This window comes from Carassius carassius, chromosome 24, assembly GCF_963082965.1.
Source record: "Carassius carassius chromosome 24, fCarCar2.1, whole genome shotgun sequence".
Classification (NCBI taxonomy): domain Eukaryota; kingdom Metazoa; phylum Chordata; class Actinopteri; order Cypriniformes; family Cyprinidae; genus Carassius; species Carassius carassius.
The window spans coordinates 28,771,129-28,785,961 of NC_081778.1; the positions used below are offsets into that span (position 1 = coordinate 28,771,129).

Sequence of the window (14,833 nt, forward strand, 5' to 3'; positions counted from 1 at the left end):
ACACCACTCCAGTCCATCAATTAAGTTCTTGTGAAGTGTAAAGCCTCATATTTGTAAGAAGCAAATGAGTTATTATGGGGTTCCTTCCTTCCAGAATACCACTCCATAATCCATAATCACACTTCCTGCTGTGTAAAAGTCTCATCTCCTGTTGTCCTCTCAAATCAAAATCCTCCATCATCTTTGTTTAGAACTGTTCTGGACTGTTTTCACTTGTGAACAGTGCTTGATCTGTGCATATTTATCTCCTGATTCAGACGAGATTACTTTTTCACTAGAGAAAGCAATATTATGAATAGTGGACTCATATATTAGCTAGAGGCAACAGTTTGAAATAAAATGTCGTTTTGTGTTTAGTAAATTTCTCTTTCAAATCTCTTTCAATGAAGAAACAAACTCATCTGCATCTGGGATTGCCTGAGTTTGAGTAAATTTCCTCCCGTTTTTCATTTCTGGGTTAACTTTTTTGATTTAATGTAATATTTCCATGCGTTGTACTGACCTCTAATATGAAGTGGAAAAACTGGCTATTTATGAAGAAATATTTTTAGTGTTCTAAATGAAACATTTCCTTGGGATAATTGGTAATTAGTTTATAGTTTTTCCCCCTGTATCTTTTAATACCTGTGCACTTTCCATCTGTTAGTCTTTTGTAAAAATCACTTGTACATTATCAGAGTAAAATCAAAGGCAGCCAAATTGAAGCAAAAGTTTAGATGTATCTTTACACACAGAAGGAAATCTATACATTACTCACCCAGCATGTGTTCAGAGAGAGATTGATAAAGGGTGTAGACATCTTTGAGGTGTAACAAACAACAGTGGTGTCAATATGATTCTTTTCAAGGTTACATCCAAATGTCCTCAGTTTCAAAATGATGCAAATAGAGGTTAAGGGGTTTCTTTGGAACCGCAATATGCTTAGGTTTAGTATAGTGCATGAGTTTGCATATAACTGAATCATATGGTAATTTCTCACCCATTATTCCCTGCGGTAGAATATGAGCTCTTATAGAGGGATCTATCATTTTCCCTGGACTTCACTATATACACCACATGCAGAATATGCCACGAATGCGCTTTGTTTATTATATTATTATTACCTGTTGAGTTGCATGTCCCACTGTTAAGTAAGCCAAAGTCAGAATTTGAAACCAATGGAAGAAGAAGTTCTTACATTTGGATGACAAATTATTTTTTCACTTAGAAGCAATTCTGGTGTAGTGCTTTGAAAGACAAATTGCAGTAGAAAATAGTAGTTTCTAGTTTTTTTTTTTAATCCATATTGACATATCATTGTCAAGTTTTCAAATATTTTGTTTTAAAATGTGGAAACAAAATAATGAATAATGAAATTTCTCATTTCTGTAGAATAATGTGTGCTAATGATAATCATGCACAATGAGATCAGGAACATATTAAGAAAGCAAATAAGGCCATTTTTTTAATTTCATAGTGACTTTAAGGATGATGATTTCTCTGAAAATTATCTTTGCAGAAAATATTTTTCACATTTCAGTTGCAATTCACATTTGCTGTATTGCAGCAATATGTAAGAAGTACTTCATGTGTTTAATGAAATGTTGCATTGACAGCACCCATCCAAATGTGGCTCAGTCCTGTTTGCGCTGGAGTATTTTCGGCTAAAATGGAGGCAGGGCAGAGGATGCTGGTGGTGCTGATGTAGCAGAGGGCAGGAGTGACTGTGGCCATGGTGACAGCCTGAGAGATTTGTTTTTGGGCTAACTTGACTCACGACGGCTCTGTCCTTTTCTGAGAGACCGCTGTCGAGATGCTTCTAACCATTCATTAACATCCTCCTCTCCTCCCTCTATTCCACTGCACTCATTCCCAGACCCATCAACCTTTTGAATGGTGAATATTTTTCAATTAGATCCTTAAAAGTGGTCCTTAATTACAGCTGAAATGTGTCATGTGTCTTTGCCATTACAACATTTGTTTCATGAAAATGATGACATGAAATTTCAAAAATAATGTTTGTTTTCAAACTCTCTCTCAGTTTTCCATCGGTTGAACAAACAGATTGTCCCTCCCTCCTAAAACTCATGCCATTGGCTGAATTGCGCCCTGAACATTTTCTAAACAGGCATGGTTTAGATTCACCCACTTACAGATAAATTCACTTGTTTGTATCAGACTTACTGCTTCATCTTGTTATAGCCATTATTATGTTGTGGATGTTGTATAGGCCTACTCATGTTTGTCCTGTGTGTGTGTGACCACCGGACACATATTCCATCTGTCTGGTGAAGCTTTGTTTTAAATGTTGTTCAAATAATCATTCACAATGTGGAGCATGGCTTCAATACCCCGGTTAGACAAGTGACTCAGTGTGTATTGTTCCTGAAGGGCAAACTGTTAATGCTGAAATTGCTTTTCAAATTATTTAAATGAATAATTAATGATCACTTTAAGTGTATTAATAGGGTGTATTATATGGGATGACATAGGATTTATAATGACTTGTATGTAAATTACAGACTTAAAATGACTAACAACAAGTATAGGTCAATAGCATTGCTACTGTAGGAATAGTAATGTAAGCATTCATTTGAATATTTGATCGTTTTGAGTGCTTTTTCTGAAATCTTTCTTTGTGATTAAAAATGCTTTTGCGTAATGATAATTGTTTATCCAGTGCCAAAACAAATCATTATCATCCGATTCAAATATGTATGACTTTTATTCCAAAGTCATACTTTTGTGTCCAACATGATTTAAATCCCAACATTGTGCCTGTTAAAGACAGATCATTTCCACCACAAATCTAGATACGTTTGTTTCTTCATTATAATAGATTTGGAGAAATGTAGCATTTCATCACTTGTTCACCATTGCTTATCCAAGATTGTGCAGATGACGATGGCATCCTCCGTTGTGTGCTCCTCAGATGTTTTTGTATTTTTGTTAGTTTGTCCTGTCTTTAGTTATATCCCTGCAGTTAGTTTCAACAGAGACGAATTGCTGGACATTCGGCACTACACATCACCCGATATATTACAGATTTTCGATCATTTCAAGGGGGCAGCTGTGGCCTAATGGTTACATAGTTGGACTTGTAACCTGAAGGTCACAGGTTCGAGTCTCGGTGCTGGCAGGAATTGTAGGTGGGAGGGAGTGAATTAAAAGTGCTCTCTTCCACCCTCAATACCCATGGCTGAAGTGTCTTCGAGCAAGGCACTGAACCCCAGTTGCTCCCGGGTGCTGGATCTATAGCTGCCAACTGCTCCGGGTGTGTGTTCACAGTGTGTTCACTTCTCACTGCTGTGTGTGTGCACTTGGATGGGTTAAATGCAGAGCACCAATTCTGAGTATGGGCTACCATACTTGGCAAATGTCACGACTTTCTCTTCTCTAATTCTGATGTTTTGCTGGACATAGTAGTAGGCGGAGCCTCAACGCTGATCAAGCACTTCAGGATGCACAGACAGAGGAAGAGAGCTGGTGCTGTCACACCTCCTGCATCCCCCCTCTCCCCCACACCTGCAATTCAGATCAGCCAAGACAAGGTGCGCCAGGTCTTCCGGAAGCAGAAAAGGAAAAAGCACCAGGCCCAGATTGTGTTACACCAGCCTGCCTGAAATCCTGTGCTGACCTGCTGGTCCCCATCTTCACACAGATTTCCAACAGATCACTGGAGCTTTGTGAAGTCCCTTCATCCTTCAAACCCTCCACTATCATCCCCATCCCAAAGAAATCCAAAATTACAGGACTAAATGACTACATGCCTGTGGCTCTAACGTCTTTTGAAAAACTGGTGCTGGCCCACCTAAAGGACACCACTGGACCCTTGCTGGATCCTCTTCAGTTTGCCTACAGAGCAAACAGGTCTGTGGATGATGCAGTCATTATGGGACTGCATTATGTTCTGCAACATCTAGACAGACCGGGGACTTATGTGAGGATCCTGTTTGTGGACTTCAGCTCGGCCTTTAACACTATCATCCCAAACCTCCTCCTTTGTTCTTTAGAACAAGGGCTATTGATATTATAGTATTGATATAATAAAGTACTATTTGTTAGAAATTTTCAGTCTCATCTCATCAGTTGATTCCAGTAGAGTGGCATGATTCTGTTGCTAGGCTGCACTTTTAAAAATAAAGGTTCCAAAAGGGAGTTTTCACAATGCCAGCAGTCACAATGCCATAGATCAATTCTGGGTTTCACAAAGAACCCTTCAGTGAACTTAAAATAACCTTTTATTCCATTATAAAGAACCTTTTGTGGAATGGAATGATTCCATGGATGTTAAAGGTACTTCATGGAACCAAAGATGTCAATAAAGAACCTTTATTTTTAAGAGCATACAAATATAAAGCACACAGAACTATTGGATCAGTTTGTGCATTTTAATGTAAATTATTTTCTATTGATAGTTTAGTTATTGAATCAACATTTTTTTTATTGCTTTTTCTGCTATATTGGATGTTTTACTGAGCTCTTCATAGGACATTATGGGATTGCATTCTCTGTGAAACATGCATGTGATGCTGCTTTAGAATTTGGTCAAAATAAGGTATTTTAGAAGGCAGCATAATAATTACCTCTAAATGCATCTGCTTGTGTATTTTATGGAGAGGAACATGTCGTGGGTTGATGTTGTATGGGAATGTAGTCTTGGGTGTAGATGATCCTTAATGTGACTAATTATTTGCATGTTTTTGGTAAAGAAAGAGAAAATCCAGCCTTCACTTTGGGTTGACAAACCCTGTTTCAGTGAATGTCGAAATTCTGTCAAAGCTATTTGATGTCACCCAGCAAACCATCATCGGTCTGTTTCTAAAAATCTGTGTGAGGGGTTTTCATTGACATTAGCCACTTGATGGAATTATTGTAGCACAGTATCAGATCACCAGAAAACACCCAAACAATATGACTTCATACTCCATGGTGCTGTTTCCTACAAAACAGTAATGAGGCCCTCAGGACTGTTAGAGTTAGTGTTTTCACTTGTGATTTATTTTGGCAAACACTGAGATTCTCCAGTGCAGTCCCATGTGCCTCCTCACACTCAAGCTGATGCGCTGCTTTCGTCTCTCGTTGAATGATGATCTACACTCCCGCTGGCGTCGACTCGGCTTCAAAAACTGAATTACATAATTGGGTCTTTCATCAGTGGTGAACAAGAGGCGAAGCCATTGCCCACCCTTTATATCAGAATTAATTCACAATCAGCTTGATCCTAAAATGATGTTAAAATTAAAGATGAGGCAGTAGGAAGATCTTTTACTGATACGTTGTAACCTCTCAGAAATGTTCAGAGGTTTTGGGTCAGTAAGATTTTTATGCTTTTAAAGTTTTTTTTTTTTTGGTTCACCAAGGCTGCATTTTATTTGATTCAAAATGCAGTCAAAAATTGAATATATTCCGAAATATTATTGTAATTTAAAATAAGTTTCTTCTATTTGAATATAGTTTAATATGCAATTTATTCCTGTGATGCAAAGCTGAATTTTCAACATTACTCCAGTCTTCATTGTCACATGATCCTTCAGAAATCATTATAATATGCTGATTTGCCACTCAAGAAACATTTATTATTATAGTCAATGTTGAAAACAGTCGGGCGGCTTAATAATTGTCCATCCAAAAAAATTCTATATTTATATAATAAAAAAAACAAACACTATGGAAGCTTGTTTCTGCCACCAAATAATGAAACTTAATTGCAGGTTTACATTTCGCAGTTTTGACCTTTTTCTCAGTATTACATTATATGAACTTGCAATTGTAAGTTATAATGTCAGAATTACAAGATATAAGCTCACAACTGTATGGAAATGTCAGAAAAACGAGCTGACTTTTTTACTCAGAATTGGACTTTATAACTTGCAATTGCAAATTTATATCTCCAAATTCTGAATTTTTTTTTATTCTGTGGCGGAAACAAGCTCCCATAATATATAGTGTGTATATAAAGAAATATAAAAGACAAGTATTTTTTCAGTGTTCCATCTCTCTTGATTTATAGCAGATATAGAGGAACTTTCATTTATTACTGTATTTAAGAAGGGCACTGTCGTCTTTGTATGTGTTTTACTCCATTTTAGATCTACCACAGTCCTTAATCACATCTCAAAGGCCTCTAATCTCATATTGCATAGGGCAGTGTATCAGCGAGTAGATTTGACAGCTCTGGGCCAGGCTTTGGTTCACAGAGCTTTTAGGCTCTGTTCTTAAGCGCTGACATGTGTTCCTGTATGAGTCTAATTGAAACGCAAGTGTTCCACCAAGAGGAAGACTGTTGTTCCCAGCAGAGCCTCTCACACACACCGCTGCTCCTGCACGCCTCTATTGCTGTCCCCGTCTTCAGACCTGAGTAGAGATGAGATGTATTTGTGAACTGTGAAACCATACTGCAGCATAGCCTGTGTGCTCTGCCTGTGCAGGACTAGTTACCTGGGTTATTTATAGGTTGACATTGAATGCCATTGAGAACTTTTAAAGGGATAGTTCACCTATAAATTAATAATTCTGTCATTTACTCACCTGAATGTATTGAAGGATGGTTATGGTAGATTTGTGTGAGGATTGGACTGAAATTTGAAATGTTACCTCCCATTTATAGCTCTCAAATATCTTTGACGGTGTTATGGCGGAGAAGTGGAGCATATAACAACCCAAATTTCAATCTGTTTGTCACATAAAGCTATCATATGGTTTCAGAAGACTTGAAATAGCTGTTGTGTTGAAACTGAAATAAGTTTAGTTGACTGATTAGGTGGTACTTTTTGGAGCTTGGCAACTACATTTACAGTACTTTCATTAAGTATGTTAATTGTATGGAACTTTCATTGTATTTTGTGTTCTACTGAATTATATGAAATTGAGTAAATTACAGTGTTATTGTATTAATATTTAAATACAGTACTACAGTATTATATTTTTTATTAATATTAGCTTTTATTTTCATTTTTTTATTAGTTTTTTTTTTATTATTATTACTATTTAGGTTTAATATGATAATGTTTCTGTTTTACTTTTATTTAATTACATTTAACAAATGTAATTCTTAAACTTATTTCAGTTGGTTGGCCAAATAACATTTATTTTATTTTATTTTATTTTATTTTATTTTATTTTATTTTATTTTATTTTATTTTATTTTATTTAGCAAAACATGCTTTAACAGTTTTAGTTAATAATAATTACCCTGGTAAATTATGTCAGAATTTAATTTTTTATTGAGCTGAACCATTTAACACAGTAACCAAAGGATTTCTCAAATGATAGTTTTTAAAATGATAGTTGAAGAAGAAGGAAGATATTTGGAATGGAATCCATTAATACAATGTTGTTTGGACACCACCAATTTCCGATGAGATGAGATACAATAAAATAAACACTACAAACAAAACAAGACTACAAAAATATCCATTGTGGTACACAGAAGAAAGTCAGTCACACAGGTTTGGAATGACATGATGAGTAAGTGAAAGAAATATATTTATGTATTTTGCGTATTTTTAATATTTGTGTATTTTGGACGAAGTAGTTCCCTGAGTGTGGCCGCAATGCTGATGATTTTCATCATGTGTCAGCGCTGTATCGATTGAATACTCATCAGAACCCACTTGCATGGATTTTTCTATAACAAACACTGTCTTATCAGCCTTGAAATTCAATCAATATAAAAAATGACTTTCACAATGGCAGCACAGGTCTCTGCTGGCAGAGAGGTGCACATGCGGAGAGAACATGCAGGGATTGTATGAGTGAGAATGAAACGACTACAGGGGACAGCATAAGGCAGATCCATGCCTGCTGCTGCCAACTGGGCCATTTCTCCCTTATGACCAATCGCATCCATTGATGAGTTCATAGTGCCCTAGTTTCACCTTTACAGACGTTTATAGCTTTACAACCATCTCCTCTATTATGCAGCATTTACTTTGATTAACAAGAGAAGCACATCAATTTGTTTGATTGGCATTTACAGCTCAGCAGTCCACATGACTGGTCTGTTTCTGTGTATTCACTTTTCAGTGCCCTGATAACGTAATAGGATTTGGGTCGAGGTGTTGAGCAGAGCAGTGCTGACAGATATCCTAGATTGCCTTTTTTTTTGTCTGTCACTGAGAAGACTGAATGTCTTGCCGGCTCATAATCTTCACAGACACGGGGTGATGTGGACGCTGAGTGGTGGCCGCCCAGCTGATGAGCTCTATTCAGAGAGGAAGACACAACAAGAGAGAGAGAAAAGAACAGGCAAATTAGATGAGAATGTAGAAAGGAATGTGACTTGTTTACATGTAGTTAACCAAATAGAAGAGCGGTGTTATTAGGAATGGGAATCGTTATTTAACTCTATATACATAGGCCTATATTTATATTTATGTGTGTATATATATATATATATATATATATATATATATATATATATATATATTCATTTATTTTATGTATATAATTATTGTATTGTAATATATTATTAAAATAAATCTGATAATTTATTACAGCAAAATTAAAGGTTCCAAATGTTCCAAAATTCCTCCAATTTTCTTTTATGGGTTTTATTATACATATGGGTATGTGGCTGATTTTTTTTTTCCTTCTGATTTACATTTTATACATACAGTAGATGAATGGATGGATGGATAAAGAGAGAGAGAGATATAGATAGATTAAATACATGTATATATTTTATTTATTTATTTATTTATTTATTTATTTATTTATTTATTTATTATATTATTAATTCTGATCATTTGAGTTGGACATGATAAAAAGTTAAAACTTAGTACATCAGGATCCTCTCTGAAAGATTCAGCGATTAAAAAATTCTAAATACAACAATGATTTTTAATCTTTTTGACTCACTCATTCTGATTAGTTAAAAAGATCCAGCTTGTAAGTGTTAAGTGTTATTTGTTCAAAAATCATATTACACATGTTGTCATCATCAGCTCTGGTTCTTGTTTCCTAACCCTTAATCTCAGCCCTTTCAGGTGTTTTCAGTGAAAGATTTCTGTACAGATCTTTATCTGTGCTGTAAAACTACTAAGTACCCCTGAGATAATATTAATGTGGCTCAATTATGTATATTAGATTATTAATGCAATAAATGGATCCAGACCAATTTCAACAGATTGTACGAAGCAACACAGGCTGATGGCTTTATGAATTTCCCTCGGGAACAATTATATCGCCATTTTTCAGGGAGGCTCGATTGGTTTCTTAAAAGCTTTCCTCCTGAATGTAAACTGGACGAAACAAGGTCACCGTGAGCTGCTCCACCTATTTACATGCTGCCAGTGTTATCCATGTAGTCATTTGTAATTGTGCTCTTAGTTTAAAAGAATTTGAATTCTGTGTGTATTACTTTCTTGCTGTTATCACAAAGATCATTTAACACAATCAAATTTATTCAGGTAATTTCAATGCTTGAAAACCCTGCCGAAGCCAAGCTCAGTGTAAAAGCTGGTTTTGCATGATTTCTAGATGGTCTAAGCATGTCATTAGCTGATTTAAGCTGGTTAAATGGTTGATTAGCTAGAATAGCAGATGCCTGGTTTTGACCCTTTTTCTAGCTTGCATATCATGTATTTAATATTGTGGGGAAAAATCCATTGATATGAACAGATAAACTGCACAGAGCAGAAAGCCATACAAAATCGCCATTATATTGCCCATTGGACCATCTTTTTACCATACCTACTAACAAGACACCTTATGTGATATATTTGTAAATTGGTGTGTTAAAGGCAGGGTAGGTAAAAAATTTATAAAAAACTTTTTTTCCAAATTTGTTTAAACTTTATTTATATATCACTACATAATTAAAATGTAACTACTCTGAAAAAGAAAGTATACAAATCGAGTGTCTGTAGACCTCTCACGACTGTTTTAAAGACAGCTCATTATTTCCATTCACTCCACCCCCTTCCTTCTGGGCTGGATTATTTATCGTCTCTACTACGGCTCGCTAAGTAATGTTATGTTAGCTATATTACGCAGCTACGTGTGCTAATGACACATGCTTCATGAAAAAATAAACAAAAAATACGTATGATCAAAATACAAAAAGAAAGACTTACCTGTCCAGCAGAAATAAAGCCATCAAGGAGTCACTTTTCAGCCCCTTGAGTTCCCTCAGTTCTCGCCATCGCTGGAAAGCCACGCCGATATTAACTCGCGTTTTATTTCTTTGTTTATCCAAAGACTTTTTGTTCATTGCCTTTTCTTGTACTGTTACTGTCTTCCTTTTTTGCCTGGTTTGCCTTCACTAACTGCATAGGCCGGTACTGTGAAATTTGCTTGCTGTTTCTCTGCCATTGTTTTGGTATTCCTGGGATCCATGCCTCTTGAATTCCTCAAATCAAACGTGCGCGCGCAAGTGGGCAGGTCATGTGTGGCAAAAGGGTGGTTGCCATGGTTGCGAGAGAGTGACAGTCGCCTAAGCCAATCCTATGTTTCGTCCCGAATGGAAATAATGAGCTGTGTTTAATACAGATTAAACGGTCTAGAGTCACTCGATTTTTATACTCTTTTTATCAGAGTACTTACATTTTAATTATGCATTGATATATATAGAAAGTTTAAACAAATTTGGAAGAAAGTTGTTTATACATTTTTTACCTACCCTGCCTTTAATGTTGTAAAGTAATGCTTTTATACATCAGTCTTTCATCTTGAATAACAGCATGTGTTCTTGTATATTTTCAGACTGCTGTGTAGAGGTCTGTGCTCTAGAAGCTGCTGTCCAAGGTCCTGAATTTCTTCAGCCCAGCTTCACTCTGCTACATGCTAACAGGCAGCTCTTGACACCCAGTTCCAGCACTCTTTACATCAACGCACAAATTTAAACCATGGAGGAGGGCTACAGAGACCGTACGGCATTCATTAAAGGTGCTAAGGACATTGCAAAGGAGGTCAAAAGGCAAGCAGGTAAAAAGGTTGGCCGCCGCATGGACAAGATGGCTGACGAATACACCAAACGCTCTTATACCCGTTTCGAAGAGGAAGACGATGATGACGATTACCCCGTGCAGGCCCAGGACGGCAGCTACTACCGCAGCAACAGCAGGGCCAATGATGACGAAGGAGCTCACAGTGACTCCACAGAAGGCCACGATGAGGATGATGAGATCTACGAGGGTGAATACCAGGGTATCCCCAGAAATGACTCCGTTGAGAAGGCTGACATACAGGTGGGTGGAGTGGGAGAGTCTCAGTTCCGGGACAAGACGCAATATGAGGGGGAAAGAAGGAAGGACCAGGAGGAGCTGGCCCAGCAGTACGAGACCATCCTCCAGGAGTGTGGCCACGGCCGCTTCCAGTGGACCCTGTACTTTGTGCTGGGTCTGGCCCTCATGGCTGATGGCGTGGAGATCTTCGTGGTGGGCTTCGTACTTCCCAGTGCTGAGAAAGACATGTGTTTGTCTGAGCCCAACAAAGGGATGCTGGGTAAGTCGAACAGCTCATTAGCTTTTATCTGTGGTTTCCGTTATAAAGTGCTTTCATCTGCTCATCCACTTTTTCATTAATAAAAAAAAAAAAAAGAGTTACGAGCCATGAACCAAACCAACCAGTTACAATGTGAATAAAAACACTACAAATTTGATTTAAGTAAAAAAAAAAAAAAGTATTTGAAAATTAGACAAAAAGACAAAAATGTGGTCAGGGAAAGATCTCTATATTATGATTATTTTGTAATTTTGCTAAATTCATGAATATAAAGTACTGCAATCCCAGGAAGAATTGTGAATAGCATAACCGAAATGAAAAAAATTGGAAAATTTAAATACCTATTTATTAAAAGATGTTGAATTATATATATATATATATATATATATATATATATATATATATATATATATATATATATATATATATATATATATATATATTAGACAGAGAGAGAGAGAGTGAGAGACAAAGAAATAAATTTACTGCTGATTTATTTTTTTACATTTTTATGGAAAAAGTTTAGGATTGAAAAACTAAATGTATTGCAAATAAATGTAATGAAACTGGAATTATTTTAATGGTGATTAAAGAATGATTTACTCCAAAATTAACAAATTTTCAAAACTGTATGACTGTGAAATGAAATGTTAAGCATAATGTCCATGTTACACTTTTCCTTACAATTAAATTGGCTGATTATATTTTACTTGTTGATGATATTTCATGGCCCTTTTTTTGAGTTTGGCAAAATCACCATCTTTATTTTTGAAAGTGCATTATGGAAAGCAGAACCTCAGATATTCTGCCTAAAGTTCATATTTTGTGTTGCACAGAAGATAGACAATTCTGTCAGACTGGAACAAGTAAATCATGCAAATTTTTATTTTTTGAAAACCAATAATACTACTGTTTAGATCCTTTGCAACATCTTAAACCAGCTGGTTTGCTGGTCTTATCTGGTCTAAAAAGTGCCTAAAACTCCTGTAAAACCAGCCTGACCAAGCTGGAAGACTAACTAAGACCAGCAAACCAGATTAGGTATAGGAATGTGTAAGATCTCTGTCCAGTGGTCATGGGAAAATAGCTTTCTGTAACATATAAACTAAATATATCTTAAAACCAGTTTCCACTGTCATCTTGTGCCCATTTCACCATCTGTCAATCCATCCTGGTCAAACCCCACGCAGCATTGACGCAGTTTGAGCTATAATTAACTGACAATAGACATGCTGAACAGCACAGTGTGCTTTCATAGCTTGTTACGGCTTCTTGTGGTCTATGATACAATATCCTGGTCCTTGAATATCATGCTACATATCCAAAAAACAAGGTATTATCATTACATAATGTCCACAAAAATTGCACTTAGACCATATTCATTATGTTTCTTAATGTTGTCTTTTTGATAAATGATCTTTTATGTGATTATTCTCGTAACATTCACACTGTTATGTTATTGGGTTATAATGTGAGCTTGTGTGCTCATAATACTGCTTGTTCATTGATATGTGTATATATATATATATATATATATATATATATATATATATACTCTGCGTGGGTCTCAGCAGAGTGTGTATGTGAGTGCCATTGGGGAGCATGGCCCTTGGTCTCTCCCATTACAAAACAGCCCTGACTCATGCAGAAGTGCTGTCTGCATCTCTGCTGGGTCCTAGTGCTGAAACGTTTCCATGCACACGCAGCTGCATTTCTGCTGCCGAAATGCTCCAGCCTCTGTCACATGACACTCTCCAATCAAATCCAATAGCGTGGATGTGTGGGATGAAATGGCCCGCAGAGGGTTTGTTTCTGCTCACTGCATCCAGCAGTCAACCAGCATGTTTCTCTACTGATGGCTTTAAATGTAATGAATGAAGCCTAAAAGAGAAGAAACTGCATTATTTGTTTGTGTAGTATGAAAATAAGATGGATTAAATACTATTATTAATTAAAATACTACTGAAAGTAAATCGCAATATTAAATGTTATGACAAATCAGCTGTAAGGGACATTGATGGATGGATTCTACAGTGGCTCAGATAGATAGACTTCCTCTTTTGCTCTGCACTAAAGGTGATGCTGCTGTGGCTTTGACATCACACATTTAGCCTATTCCTCAGCAGAACACCAGGTGCCAAACGGCACATTAGTTCAGGTGAAACTGAAGAACAGAATACACAAACCTGCCACAGTTCATCGCGCTCCTCTCATCTGTGACGCATAGACACACTCGCAGAAAGGAAAAAAAGACTCTATAAATAGTCTCCCGGCCCCTCCCCCACTTTCTCTCTCCTATTTCCTTAACCCTGGTGCCTGTGTGCTTTCCTGTCACTGTGCGGGAGAATCACAGCCTCCTCTCTCGCCCTTCCCCCTCTCTCTCTCTCTGAGGAGGAAGAGGAGGCGGAGGTCAGCTGTCTCCAGGCACTTGCCCCGCCCATCCCCTCTCCTTCTCTGAGACCCCTGTGACATAATGCAGTTGGCCCCACCCACTCAACCATCACCTAGCCCTAATTGGCTGGGTCGTGTAGCATTAGTGTAGCAGCAGTAGCATATAACACAGACCTTCCCTTTAAATTCAAGACACGTGGTAAACCGCGAGTGCAACCATGTTTTTTAATCCTGTCAGGTGAGCAAGTCATGTGAAATCAAACTGCACATGTGTTCTGTGTTGTCATCTCTATTGTTCAGGTCTCCCTAGCAAATATTCTCTGCATCACTGCCTATAAAGGTCATAAACAGGCCTGCATGAGTGCAGAATTCAGAATAAAGTACTGTAGAGTTCCATAGAATTTAAGCACTGTACACATTGTTTATGGAATATTATTGAGAATATGACCATGCTTTCACCTTGTCTATAGTATACACTAAACAAAACAACACAATTTTTTGTATAATGTGAAACTGTTCTTTAAATTAAAACAGCATTTAATACAACAAAAATATGCAAATATATATATTGTTTTCAAGGAAAAATATCATTTTATAGTTTATTTAAAGATATATGTATGTATTTATGTATATATGCTAAATTGTATGTATAAAATGTATAATGCATTATAAATGTATTAATAATGTATATTAAATACATTATATCTTTTTGTATATAACTCTAATTAAAAACCTAAAATGATGGTGTTGTACAATGCAGGGCAATGCAAAATACTTCCTAAAGGTGTAACAATAAATAGATTAATATTATAAATTTATCATATTGTGTGGTTACAATTATTCATAAGAACATACGATACATTATAAGGGGCATTACAGTGCATATTAAATGCTTTAAAAAACTTTCATAAGTGTTACCAATATATATATATATATATATATATATATACATATATATATATATATATATATATTGTGTGTGTGTAAACATTTATTTAAAATTTTATTTTAATTT

The 14,833-nt window shown here is 36.3% G+C and overlaps 2 protein-coding genes across 2 annotated transcripts in view; both read left to right on the top strand.

Annotated features, from left to right (window-relative positions):
* LOC132103533 (myotubularin-related protein 11-like) overlaps positions 1-10,826 on the top strand; it is a 27,797-nt gene extending 16,971 nt beyond the window's left edge. The window contains exon 14 of the mRNA XM_059508649.1: positions 10,687-10,826. Coding sequence (XP_059364632.1) covers positions 10,687-10,826 — 140 coding nt within the window. The remainder of the gene's footprint in view (positions 1-10,686) is intronic.
* The window catches only part of LOC132103385 (synaptic vesicle glycoprotein 2A-like), a 19,607-nt gene continuing 15,442 nt past the window's right edge, over positions 10,669-14,833 (top strand). Inside the window, exon 1 of the mRNA XM_059508453.1 lies at positions 10,669-11,427. Coding sequence (XP_059364436.1) covers positions 10,830-11,427 — 598 coding nt within the window. The 5' untranslated portion in view covers positions 10,669-10,829. The remainder of the gene's footprint in view (positions 11,428-14,833) is intronic.